Source organism: Aspergillus steynii, assembly GCF_002849105.1.
Source record: "Aspergillus steynii IBT 23096 chromosome Unknown P170scaffold_6, whole genome shotgun sequence".
NCBI classification, from domain to species: Eukaryota; Fungi; Ascomycota; class Eurotiomycetes; order Eurotiales; family Aspergillaceae; genus Aspergillus; species Aspergillus steynii.
This window is the reverse complement of record NW_020194403.1, coordinates 3,333,338-3,346,002: the sequence shown is the minus strand read 5'-3', so window position 1 is coordinate 3,346,002 and position 12,665 is coordinate 3,333,338. Positions and strand designations below refer to the sequence as shown.

Genomic DNA, 12,665 nt, shown 5'->3' with positions numbered 1-12,665 from the left:
ACCCTAATGTAAACCCTAATGTAAACCCTAATGTAAACCCTAATGTAAACCCTAATGTAAACCCTAATGTAAACCCTAATGTAAACCCTAATGTAAACCCTAATGTAACCCTAATGTAAACCCTAATGTAAACCCTAGCCTGCTTTATTAGGCGCGGCCGTAGATTATTTTAGCTATATATAAGGAATAGATTACCTATAAGTCTGTAATATGGCCCTGTTACTACTTATTATTTATAGTTATTTTATTATTAAAATCACTAGTCCGTATTTTTATTTTTATAATTATATATTTCTGCTCCGCGTGCTTTTTCTGGTTCTGCAGGAATTAGCTGCTAGCCTGTAAGAACTACCAGCTAATCCTAATAGTAATATTTTAGTAAGTAATCGTGTGAACTAGCTGCCTAAGCTACTGCTATATTTTTTATTTTAGTATCTCGCGGAATTATTCTGAGGATTAGACGCGCTAAATACCTGGGTTGGGGCCCTAGAGGAATATTTATTAATATATAATTAGAGGCTCGCGGGATATAGGGGCCTGTTACTTAAGCCAGGTGTTAAATTATTTTATAAATAATTATATTAGTTAAAAATAATAAATAATTAACTTGCTTATTTCCCGCGGTATATATTAGTAAATAATTTTAGTATTATTACTTATATAAAATCTCTTATAATAAATAGTAACTAATATTACCAGCCTGTTGTTAATATATATATTCTGTTATATATTAGTTTTAATATTTATATATTAGATACTAAGCAGCTCAGGTGCCCGGGCTGGCTAGTTTTTATATATATAGATTAGTATTGTAAGCTTCTCTTTAAATTTAATTATTTACTAGAAGTAGGCGCGGAGTTTAAAAGAATAATAATAGTAGGTCCGGATAAACTACGCCTGTAGTGCCGGCTTAGCCTATATATAGTTAATTAACTACTAGTGGCCTTTTACCAGCTATATTATTTAATTATCACACAGAAAGCTTTAGCCAGGTTTTAGTTATATAAAATTATTATAAAATTAGTTTTATAAAATAATAAATACTAGCTACTTTAGAGAGCTTAATAAAAGCTAATCTAGTAAATCCTGGGTTATCCTAGCTAGTTTATAAATAAAATCCCGGAAGTCTTTTATAATAAATTATAATTTTTTATATAATAATTTATTAGCCCCCTGCTATATAATATAGCCTAGGATAATAATATTATAATAGATCTGCAGCCTATAAATATGCTAATTAAATAGAGTTTACACAGGGCTATAACTACTGTGTATTATAAATTATTATATTATTTATTTTAACTGGCCCTAAAATATATAGCTCGCGGGTAGGCCCTAGCTGCTTTAATTATTATTAAATATATTAGAGCTACCGGGGCCACTTTGTGGGATACTAAGGTTTATATTAAATAAAATAACTAAAATTACAGCCGGCCGCTAGTTAACTAGTATACAGGGGGGATAATTACTAATTAGACCGGAGTTACTAGGGCTGCTATATATTAGATAGATTAAAATACTAAAGCCCATGTTAGATAAGTTATTATTTTAGTTATTAGGCCTACTTTATTCCGGAGGAGCAGGGGTACTACAGCCTATACTATTAAAGACCAGGTTATTAGCTATTAAACTACTAGAGACCAGACTATCCCTACTAGTATATTTTTTATTTTTTAATATCTTTAGCTTATTATCCGCGCTTTATAGTATCTACAGGGCCCCTATTTATTAATCCTGTTATATTTATATTATCTATAGTGCCGCGGGGTCTAGCCACAGTACCTTCTTTATTATAAAAAAACACGCTAGTTTAAATACCCGTGAAAAGATCAGAGAATAACTCTTAGAGTCCCGCTAGTCTTCTATCCCGCGGCCTAATACTATTATAGTATAAACTAGTATGCTCTTATACTTATAGCTGTAATAACACTAGTTTAATAACTTAATATAAAACTTTAAGTATATCTACTTTTATTACTCTAATAATTATAATTATAATATTTTATTAATTTTTTATAGCTCCAGCTATAGTTTAAGGGAGTACTTAACTAGCTACTATAACTGTTCCTATTAGGCCTGCTATCGCGCGGTAAACTAGTAAGGGAGGCTGGCCTACCCCTCGTGCGGGTGTTAGATATACATAAAAAAATCTAATATCTATTATTATAGCTATATATATTTCTGCACGCTAGCCGTATCTATATATATAAGTAAAAAATAATATAATAGCTCGTCTGCTTATATATATATAGCTTTTATATAGATTGCCTATCTATAATATTATATTATTTATTAGCTTTTCTGGGCCAACTAGTCTATTATATAAAATAATATTTATATTCCTTATTTAATTAGGTCTTCTGCCGCGGGATCGGGCGCCTTAATATTATATAATAAGTCCGCCGCGGGGATTTTCGCGAGATACTTAGTTTATTAAATTATACGTAACTATAGATTAGTATTATAGATCTATACTAGCTTAATTAAGGCTTCCGCGTATACCACCTCCGCCTGCTCCCAGGCCTACACTATTATGTCTATGGCCTGTTAAGCCTGGTCCGGGGCCAGGGGCGGGGGCTATCAGCCCTTAGAGAACTAGATATAGATATAATATAAGCTGGCTTGTGAGGGGAATAGCTATTAATAAAAGATTAATTAATAGGACTATTATAATTTAGTCTCCTATTACACCTGCTATAATCAGGGCACTAGGCCCTATGCAGGATATTAAAACTACTAGTAAATCTACTACTAATAAATTTATATTATTTTTATATTAAAAATAAAATATTAGCAGGTTACAGGCTTCTATTAATATAGTAGTCCTTATAAATAATAAAGTAGAATTAGTAATAGCTTATTAAACTAATAAGAAATCTAGACCGCCTGCGGATCTTTAGTAAGATTAGGCTATTATTAAATATTATACAGGATTAGCTAAATAATAATATAATCTAACTAATATTATTATTTAAGATATTTTTTTACCTCTGCAGGCTATATTTTATACTAATACTGCTAGTAAATAAGCACTTATAGTAATAAAAATTATTTAAAAAGTTAGTTAGCTATAATATTATAAATTAATAATAATAATAAAAGAGATTTACTACCGCGCAGAGAGTAGGAATATAATTCTAGACAGTAAAAATTTTATATAAGTCTAGATTTTAAAGATATAAGATTTAGGGATAACAGGGAGAGAGCTATATATATAAATATATATATATAATAGTGTCTGATAGTGACCGCAGCGCGGGATTAAGCTAACTAATTCCTGATTACACCTTATAAATTTTTTATAAATAACTTATTAATTTAAAACCGCTTTCCTGATCCCGAGCTGGGGCTAATTATAATAAGATTATAGGATCTGATTCAGAAATAAATAAAATACTTATAAGTAAAATCTGGGCTTATACTACCCCCGGGAGGGTTAAAAGTAATAGATGGTAAGTTAAGATCCAGCGGATGGTAACCCATGGGCGGCCGGCGAATAAGCGCCGCCCTCCCGGCCCCACCCCATGGTAGCGCAGGTGCGCTGCCCCGCGGCCCCTGGAATAGCTTTATATATATATATAAAACTAAATTTATTTTTTTTAATATTTCATTTTCATCTGATTATTTTATATTATATATATATATTACTCTATTTTTTTTAATATTTAAATAAAGTCTTAAATAACTTTATATATATTAAACTTTATAATAATATATTTTTATATTTTATTTAACTTTTATAATTCTAGTTTATATATTTATTTAAATATATATATATATATATATATTATTAATTATCATTTATTTTAAACTATTTCTAATATATATTATTATATATATATTTTAAATCTACTTTTTATTACTTATATATTATTAAATTCTTTTTATATATTTTTATTTTATATTTATAATCTTTTTAATTTATATATTTTATAATTATTTTTATATATTTCTTTTATCTTCTCTAATATTATTATATTATTTATAAATATATATTTAATTATAATATATATTACTTTTTTATGTATTTAAATTAAAGTTTTATATATAATTTATATACTTTTATACTTTTCTTCTAGTATTTCTATCAATATCTATATATATAATATAACTAAATAAATAAAGATTAAATATATTAATAAATTAGTATATAGTTTTTAGCTATTATTAAATAATTTTTAAAAATTTTAATTTAATTAATAATAAACTTTAATATTTATATATTATTATATAGTCTATAGCTGGAGTTTATATAATTTATAACTAAAGTTAATAAAGTTTTAAAAATATATAATATTTTATTATAATTTTATTTTAATCTTATTTTTTTTATATAACTTTAATTTATAAATAAAATTTATATAAACTCTAGCTAAAGTTTATATAGTCTATAACTAGATTTAATTAAATTATTAAAATATAAAAATTTATATTATAATATATTAGATAAAATAAGTAAATCACATAAGTTAAATAAAAATTTTAAATAGCTTAATAAAATAAAAAAAATTAATTAGTTAGATAAAGTAAATAGTTCACCTGGACTATCTAGATCTAAAATAGATAAACCAGAAGTCCTATTATTCGCTATATATATAAATAGATAAAATTAATTAAATAAATAAATAAAATTTAATTAAATAAATTAAATGGGTAAATTAACTTAATAAAAAGAATAAATTAATACAGATTATTAACTGTATATTTATAGATAATTAAATTAGGGCTAATTTAATCTAGTCCTAAATAAATATTATAAACATAAAATTATCAGATCCTTCTAAGCCTTTATTTATAAATTATATTATTAATCTAAGCCTTTAAGATCAACCTTATAAATTATTATTAGATTAATATTTAATTATTTAAATAATTAAATAATCAAGATTTTATAATTAAAATAATCAGAACAATTAAGATTTAATATATAAATTATAATAAAATTATTTAAATAATATTAGAATAACTAAAGTAGTAATATTCACTTTATAACTTATAAAATAAATAAGCAAGATATTCTAGATCCTTTATATTAATTATCTGAATAAAGCGATTAATTATAATAATTAAAATAAACTTTTAATTTCCTAAATAAAAAATTTATTAAATTATGTTTTTTAACTTTTATAAGATTCTAATAATTAATAATTTCCTAATTAAAAAAATAAATTAGTCTAAAATAAGAAATTCTTTAAAAATTTTTCTTTTTTATTTTTTACTTATATTAAGCTTAATTTTATCTTATTTTTTCTATATAATTTAGTAGTAGAAGTAAAAGTTCAATAAAGTAAGAATAAAGTTATAATAAATTTTAAATAATTTCAGTTATAGGATAAGATCAGGTAATTCTAATAAATCAGATAATATTAAGTAACCCTAATTAATATAATATTATTCTTATTTTACTTTAATTATATAAATATATAAAGAAAATAAGGTAAAAGTAAAAAATATATAAATATTTATTTTTTAATAATTTATTATAAATTAATATAGATTATTATATAATCTATAGCTAAAATTAAATAAATTATTAAAATATATAATTTTTTAATATAACTTTATTCTTATCTTATTTTAACTATATAAATATATAAAAAAAATAAAATAAAAATAAAAATTAAAAATTTTTATTAAAAGAATACTTACTTAAGAGAATACTTATTTAAGAGGATATTTACTTAAGGGGATACTTATTTCTAAAGGGTGCTTTAGAGGGTACTTTAGGGGATACTAGTTTTAAAAGATCTTAGAAGGGTAGAGGTAAAACAGTCAGTTATCTATTTTCTACTATTTTCTTAGTATACCCTAATAAAAAATCAATGATTTAACCCATGCACTTTATATACTTATTTTTAGCTTATTTTAATAAATAATTATTTTAAAATTTACATAGTTATAATTTATTATTTAATCTATTTCTTATTTAATTTCAAGCCTAATCAGGCTAGTTAATCTAAATAAGATGCACCTGCGAAGTTATATGGGATGCACCCCCGGGTAGGGTTTGGGCCGGCCAATCAGCGCGCCCGCTGCGGACCCGCACCGATGGGATGGGGGTGCGTCCCATTTGGCCCGGTGGGGTAGGGAGACCGGAGAGGGGGGGGTTATATTATAACATAAATCCCTAAAATATATAGTACTTAGCTGGTTAGCCTTATTATTTATTAATAACTTATTAATACACATAAAACCCCTGAGTCCCCGAGCCCCCTTTCTAAACACTAGTTATTCCTTCTTGTGCAATAAGGCGTGGTACACCTGGCAAAGGTCTCCACCCCTAACAAAAAATATATTATAAAACAAGAAAACAATATAAAAAGTATAAAAAAAATAGATTAAAAATTATAAAAGTAATAATATATATTATAAATATAATATTTATTTAGTTAAATAAGACCTTAATCTAGTGCTAATTTTACTTTAATAAAATTTACTATTTTTAATCTTACTTTATATATAATCTTATAGACTAAATAATCTAAAAGTTTATAAAAATTTAGACTATTATTTTTAATTCTAACTTATTAGTTAAATCAATCCCAACCTACCCCTATCCTCGGGAATTGTGGCCAATCAGAATGCTTGGTGTGGGTTAACCCCAATCCCAACCTACGTAGGTTGGGATTGCACCAGTGGGTTAGGGGATATTAATTATACTTAGTACTTCTTCCTTGCTTTTATTGCCTAATGTAGCTTAGTACTGCCCACAGTGGCTTCTTTGTAGCTAGGGATATCTTGTCCTCGCAGATAGGAATACACACACTTCATTGCTAGCACGCTCATATTATGTACATTTCGGGGCGAAAGGGCGGGCATTCTAGAACCAGTAGGAGTGAGATGTTTATTTCCGAGCACAGTTAGTTAATAGATTAGACCTGAAGAATGAAAGTAATATGAATATACTCAGCTAGGCGCTGAGGGTGTAGTCGGCGGGAATGTAGAGCTGGGTGATTTCCGAGCCTCGCAAAGGCGGAAGGAATCATGGTCATCCTACCCTGGGCGAAATTGAGTCTGGTACTGAAAGTTTAAGATCCAACAACAAGGACACCACTAGGCAACACGGTCGCCTATCGCTCCACAGACCACAGTGCTGAGACTTGGCCGTACTGTGTCACATTCCGTTTGACGAGCAGGATATAAACAGGCGAAAAGACCATCATCTAGCCCCATGAGATGAATAAGGCGGCGGGGGTGTTGCCGACCTCGCCTCCCTCTCTGTCCCCGCCAGATCCAGCCTGCTCAACCCCATCCTCGCTCGACTCTCCCGCCTAGACTTCTTCTTCATCCACATAAGTAAAATACCCACCACGATCGCAATAACAACAACAGGAACAACAACACCAATTGCGATCTTAGCTCCTTTACTAAGACCCTTGGAGGGGGTAAATGTACAGGTGACCGACGATCCATTATCGGGATACTGCGATGATTGCTCTATTATAGAGAGGAATGAGTCACAGTCTAGATTTGTGGTCGATGTTATGTTCATGGAGGTGAAATTGGTTAGTCTTGGAGCGTGGATTCTAATAATGGAGTGTGGTATTAGCATGTAGATATCGTAGTCGTTAAATGGCACAGAACATACTCTTTAACATTCCCATATAGCTTCAAATGATCTTCCACAGATCCAAGCCTGGGCAAATCCAGATTAATGGGCTTCTCCAGTTTGTCCATGTGAAGAGTCAAACCGGATTCAGATCCTGACCCAGGGGAAGGACCGACAGATGTCAATCTAGGGAGTGTTATGCTATAAGAAGCGCGTCGTGTTAGCACGTCGACAAGGAAAGAACCTTGAACGGAGAGGGAGAGACGGTATTTACTTCTTCGTTGCGCCAGCCAGATTCAGAGAGCCCGCAGACTCCAGCGAAGGGAAGTCTATCCTTCCATAATTGGAGCTTGTGGGCTCATTGCTGCTATCGTTGGCTGCATGGTAGTCGATGGTGAGGGCACCATGGACGGTCTTCAGATCATCCAGATCTACACTGAAGGGCTATTAGCACTAATGTGGGGCGTGCGACTGGGCTGCTGAGCGTACGTGCTAAGTGCTCTACTGATGTTGATGGAATTTGCCTCAACTAACGACCCAAGATCCAGATTGAGAGCGTATTCATCCACATACACCGAGATATTGCCAACGGTCTCAAGGTCCCGCAAATAGAGCTCGTAGACCGAGAAGCCTTGGTGTACATTTAACCCGCCGAGGTAGAACAAGTCGGGTGCGATGAAAAAATGGACAACGGGTCGAGAGTCGGTATTGGCGTCGGAGTCGGGTCGAAAATCGATATTGCCAGTGACATTGTAAACTCCTCGAAGATACAGCTCGCCATCAATACTAGTGCGGATGTTGATATCCCCGACAATGGTGGTGCAAGACTGGAAGAGCTTGGTGGTGTTGTCGTTGGGAGTTATAGTGAAATTTCGGTGACACTCTTGTCCGGCGGCAACTATTGTGTCTCATTAACAGGCATGTTGGATTCCAAAGAGTACACTGGTTTTCGTACAATTCAACAAGGTCACTAACGCCAAAGCTAACCAGAGCCGCATTTTCAGCGCTATGACGATAGCACCAAGAAGGAGCGAAGGCGATCACCTGTTGGGGCTTGGATCTCTGGCGGGACGCATCCTGTGCAAAAAGGAAATAGGGGACAGGGCTATTTTATATCCATGCAGCGTAGCTCAGGTGCAGGGTGCAAATTTGCGCCCGACTGGGGCGTCGAACATTGATTGGTACACTGGGGCCAAGCTAGTTAAGCGTTCCTGACTCCTTTCTTCTTGGCAAACACCATCTCGACCGTGGTGGTGGTGGTGGTGGAAGAGAGACTATGGTTGGTGACTCAGCAGCTTCTGCTGGAAATAACTGGCCGAACACTCGGATTCCCCAGTTCAAGCTAAACGGCCCCATTTAGTTCACCCCCCTCTTTTATCATCTGACATTATATCTGTAAATTCCACATACTTTGCTTGCTCCGCCTGTCTTTTGCGGCACAGTTGCACCTCAGCCAAAATGCTGTTACTGGGTATGGGCAGAACGCGTCTACGCGTTACCACAACATCAACCCTGCGGACTCGGACCAAGTACTCGTGGGCACCAAAAGGTCCTCGCGCCAGCTCACCCTTTAGGTCGACAAAGTACATCGCTCTTGCCACCCTGTTCAGTACACCAGGCCTGTGGTGGTTGGCAACTACGAGCGCGGATGCGACCGGTCACAGTGCGGCCTGCGATGATGACCCCCCACGTCTTGAGGGGCCTCCAACCGAGCATGAGGGCGTTGAGCCAGGTCCCTCTAAAGACCAAGTAACGCGTATTATCTCACGTGGGGCATATTCGTTTGCTGTCAGAAACGTTCCTGGGGTCAGTAGATACGATGGCGCTCAGTTGGCTTCCAATAGCCTGTGCGAGGACAAGTTCATACACGGCAGATTTCCTTCGCCATGGAACAAAGACAACCAGTGGATGGCTTGGGCAATTTTCGACGGCCATTCAGGCTGGCAGACAGCAGAATTGCTGAGACAGCAGCTCCTGCCTTTTGTCCGGCACAGTTTGAGTCAACAAAAGCCGTTCTCAAGCGGGAAATCCTTACCTGACGAGTTAGTACACCATGCTATAGTCAAAGGGTTTGTGAGCCTGGATGACTCCATTGTCAAAACGGCCTTGAGCACGGCAGAAAGTCGGATTCCATTGCAGGAGAAAATCAAAAAGCTGGCACCCGCTTATGCCGGTTCATGTGCTTTGCTATCCATGTATGACTCCAGTACAAGCACATTGCATGTCGCGTGTACCGGTGATTCGCGAGCGGTGCTCGGACAGAAAGACTCGGACGGCAGATGGGAGGCAGTGGCATTGTCTGTGGATCAGACCGGCAGAAACCAAGAAGAGGTTTCCAGGCTCCGCAAGGAGCACCCTGGTGAAGAAGAGATAGTGAAAGATGGTCGGGTTTTAGGACTGGCGGTCTCGCGAGCATTTGGTGATTGTCAGTGGAAGTGGCCTTTGGAATTTCAAAAGGACGTGCAGCGAAGGTTTTATGGACCCTCGCCCCTAACACCAAGATATGCTATCCAAACGCCACCATATCTGACAGCTGAGCCGGTTGTCACGAGCACCAAGATTAACCCTGACATACCTTCATTCTTGATCATGGCAACAGATGGCTTATGGGATTTTCTCTCCAACCAGCAGGCAGTCGACTTGGTAGGTAGATGGTTAGAATCGAGATCGGCCGCTGATGGAAATAGCACCCGAGAGCCAACACACGAACCATTCGACTTTGGCCAATTCTGGAAAGGAGTCAGTTGGAAATTTGTGGCGGGGAGAACAACCGTCCAAGATGATAATGCTGCTGTGCATCTAGTGCGCAATTCCCTTGGTGGAAATCATCACGAGTTAATCGCCGGTCGGCTTGCCCTCGGCCCTCCCTTCTCTCGCCGTCTACGGGACGATTCGACCGTGCAGGTGGTTTTCTTCAATGTCCCAGATCTAGAAAGTAGAATGCCGTCGAAACTATAGGTAGCAGTATAGGTGTCGGCACATGCTCTATTACGAAGGCCCTGAAATTATGTTGCAGGAAACCGCTCGTGTCACAATGCTGCTAGAGAGCTCGCCGAAGACATCGTAGAACAGGACCCCTCGAGGGACCAAGAAGCGAACGAACTTCAATCTGAGGTCGATGAATATGTTCAAGTGGGTCGAAAATCATTCCCTACACATGGGGCAAATGTCTCAGGCACTCAGGCACTCAGGCCCACTGGCAGTACGGCGGCCGAGACCGACCAACCCGGCCGAAAACGGACGAAGCAAAACAAGCAAACAGGCTGACTGTCCACAACTCCTGAAATGCTGCGAACCATGTCGGCCTCCAATGCTCCATGCGCCACTTATGCTTGCTTACCATGCAGGTACTTGTGTCGAGGCTTATCTATTGTCTGTGCGATCATTCTAACCAGCCTTCCCCGTAGGACTCTGAAGCGGAAATGCACGCGTGAGCTGCCGGTTTGCTCCTTGGTGGGCGTGCATTTCCCATCCCCGAGGCTATCCACTGACTATGCATTCAGTGCCTACGTTTAAATAAAATATGTGACTATGCCGCGACGAACAATCAAGCATCGAATATCGAGCCGGTGCAAGCAGACACTTCAAGTGCAGGCCAAGCCGACTTAGGCTCGGCGCAGCCAATTTCTACCATCCCACGATTGATCCAACTGCCGACAAGGTACTTTTTGGACTCGGATTCTCATCAGGCAGCAGGGTATTCTAGCGCGCCGAGATGCACCGTACCTCCATCCATGATAGACTGTCTGGTTTACGTCGAGGATTACCAATCGATTTGTGATGCCTACTTTTCTTCAATACAGGCTTGGTTCCCATTCCTCAGCGAGAAACGAATGGCGGCACGGCTGCAGAACAGCGGCCCAGAAGGAGACCTGAGACTAACCCTGTTGCTGCTGTCCATGAAGCTTGTGGCGACGACTCCTCTGGATCAAGACGAGGCCTTGTGCTCGTCGATTTACCAAAAAGCCGTCGAACTGTCTGGGACCCTGGAGAGATTTGGAATGATATGCCTTGAGCTGCTACAGTCCACTATTCTCATCTCCATATATGAAGCAGGCCATGGGATATACCCGCCAGCATTCACGAGTATCGGTCGTGCTGCCAGGTTAGGCCTGATACTGGGTTTCCACGATAGGAAAAACGCCCCCCAGTTTTTCAAGTCACCCAACACCTGGACGCTGCGAGAGGAGGAGCGCCGCGCATGGTGGGCGGTAGTCATCTTGGATCGGTAGGTATCCCATTTATGTGTGAGCCCACTCAATGCCGATCTAAGCGATACAGATATGTCAACTTGGGTATTCAGAACATCCCGCTCGCCGCACCAAACCCAAACAACGGCGACCTCCTACCATGCACCGAAGATCGATGGAAGCACGGTCAGATTGGAATCAACGAGCCTTTACTCGTCGCATCCCTCTCCGAAGAATCAAACATTGGGTTATACGCCAATATCTGCCAAGCAGCCCACACCACAGGCCGACTGCTCGAGCACCGGAACCGAACCAAGGCGGGAGCAGACCACCGGTCCCAACTGATGGAGGGCCAACAACTACATCACATTATCACCGATCTAACTACACACACATATCGAGAGTTTACACGGAGCGACACAAACATCAGTGAAAGCCGTCTTACAGCCATCGCATTATGTGGCTCCGCCCGCCTTATATTAGCTAACATGTATGGCTGCAATGAATACTACCCTACGGACAACGGACCGCGTCTTCCAGAGGAGACTGCAATGCAAGAGGCCTCGCTCAACAGCATCGAGGAAATGATTAACTGTAGCTGCGTCTTAGGAGAGTACATATCATCGCTTGATGATAGAGAAATAGCTTCCACGAGCCCGCTTGTCTGCCATTTCCTATACCTAGCCGCATCACAATGCGCGTGGGTTGTGCGAGAGTTTCAGGATCCTGAACAAAAGACCCGACTGGGTGTTATCCTGCAGGGTTTGATGGCACTGCAACCACGTTGGAAAGTTGTGGGTAAGTTGCAACGTGCTTGACGAGTAACTCACGTGAGGCTAATTATTTGTAGATGACTACCTCAAGCTGCTCCAGGAGGAAGAGATGTCCTGAGTCGACTGACTCATCGATACCTGACCTATGAAAAA

The 12,665-nt window shown here is 37.2% G+C and overlaps 3 protein-coding genes across 3 annotated transcripts; 2 read left to right on the top strand and 1 right to left on the bottom strand.

The window, feature by feature from the left end:
- Positions 1–6,928: 6,928 nt before the first annotated feature.
- On the bottom strand, positions 6,929–8,638 carry P170DRAFT_439110 (uncharacterized protein). The gene is made up of 5 exons (XM_024849765.1): positions 8,505–8,638; positions 8,039–8,447; positions 7,824–7,985; positions 7,589–7,750; positions 6,929–7,526 (listed from the first exon to the last, which is right to left on the bottom strand). The coding sequence occupies exons 1-5, from the start codon at positions 8,545–8,547 to the stop codon at positions 7,160–7,162; spliced, it is 1,143 nt and encodes a 380-aa protein (XP_024702757.1). The 5' UTR covers positions 8,548–8,638; the 3' UTR covers positions 6,929–7,159.
- Positions 8,639–8,667: 29 nt separating this feature from the next.
- On the top strand, positions 8,668–10,670 carry P170DRAFT_439109 (PP2C family serine/threonine-protein phosphatase). Its single transcript, XM_024849764.1, has one exon. The coding sequence runs from the start codon at positions 9,008–9,010 to the stop codon at positions 10,505–10,507; it is 1,500 nt and encodes a 499-aa protein (XP_024702756.1). The 5' UTR covers positions 8,668–9,007; the 3' UTR covers positions 10,508–10,670.
- Positions 10,671–10,846: 176 nt separating this feature from the next.
- P170DRAFT_478302 (Zn(II)2Cys6 transcription factor) lies at positions 10,847–12,630 on the top strand (the record flags this gene model as incomplete). The annotated part of the gene is made up of 5 exons (XM_024853551.1): positions 10,847–10,896; positions 10,957–11,002; positions 11,053–11,777; positions 11,831–12,537; positions 12,590–12,630. The coding sequence occupies 5 exons, from the start codon at positions 10,847–10,849 to the stop codon at positions 12,628–12,630; spliced, it is 1,569 nt and encodes a 522-aa protein (XP_024702755.1).
- Between the last annotated feature and the right edge of the window lie 35 nt (positions 12,631–12,665).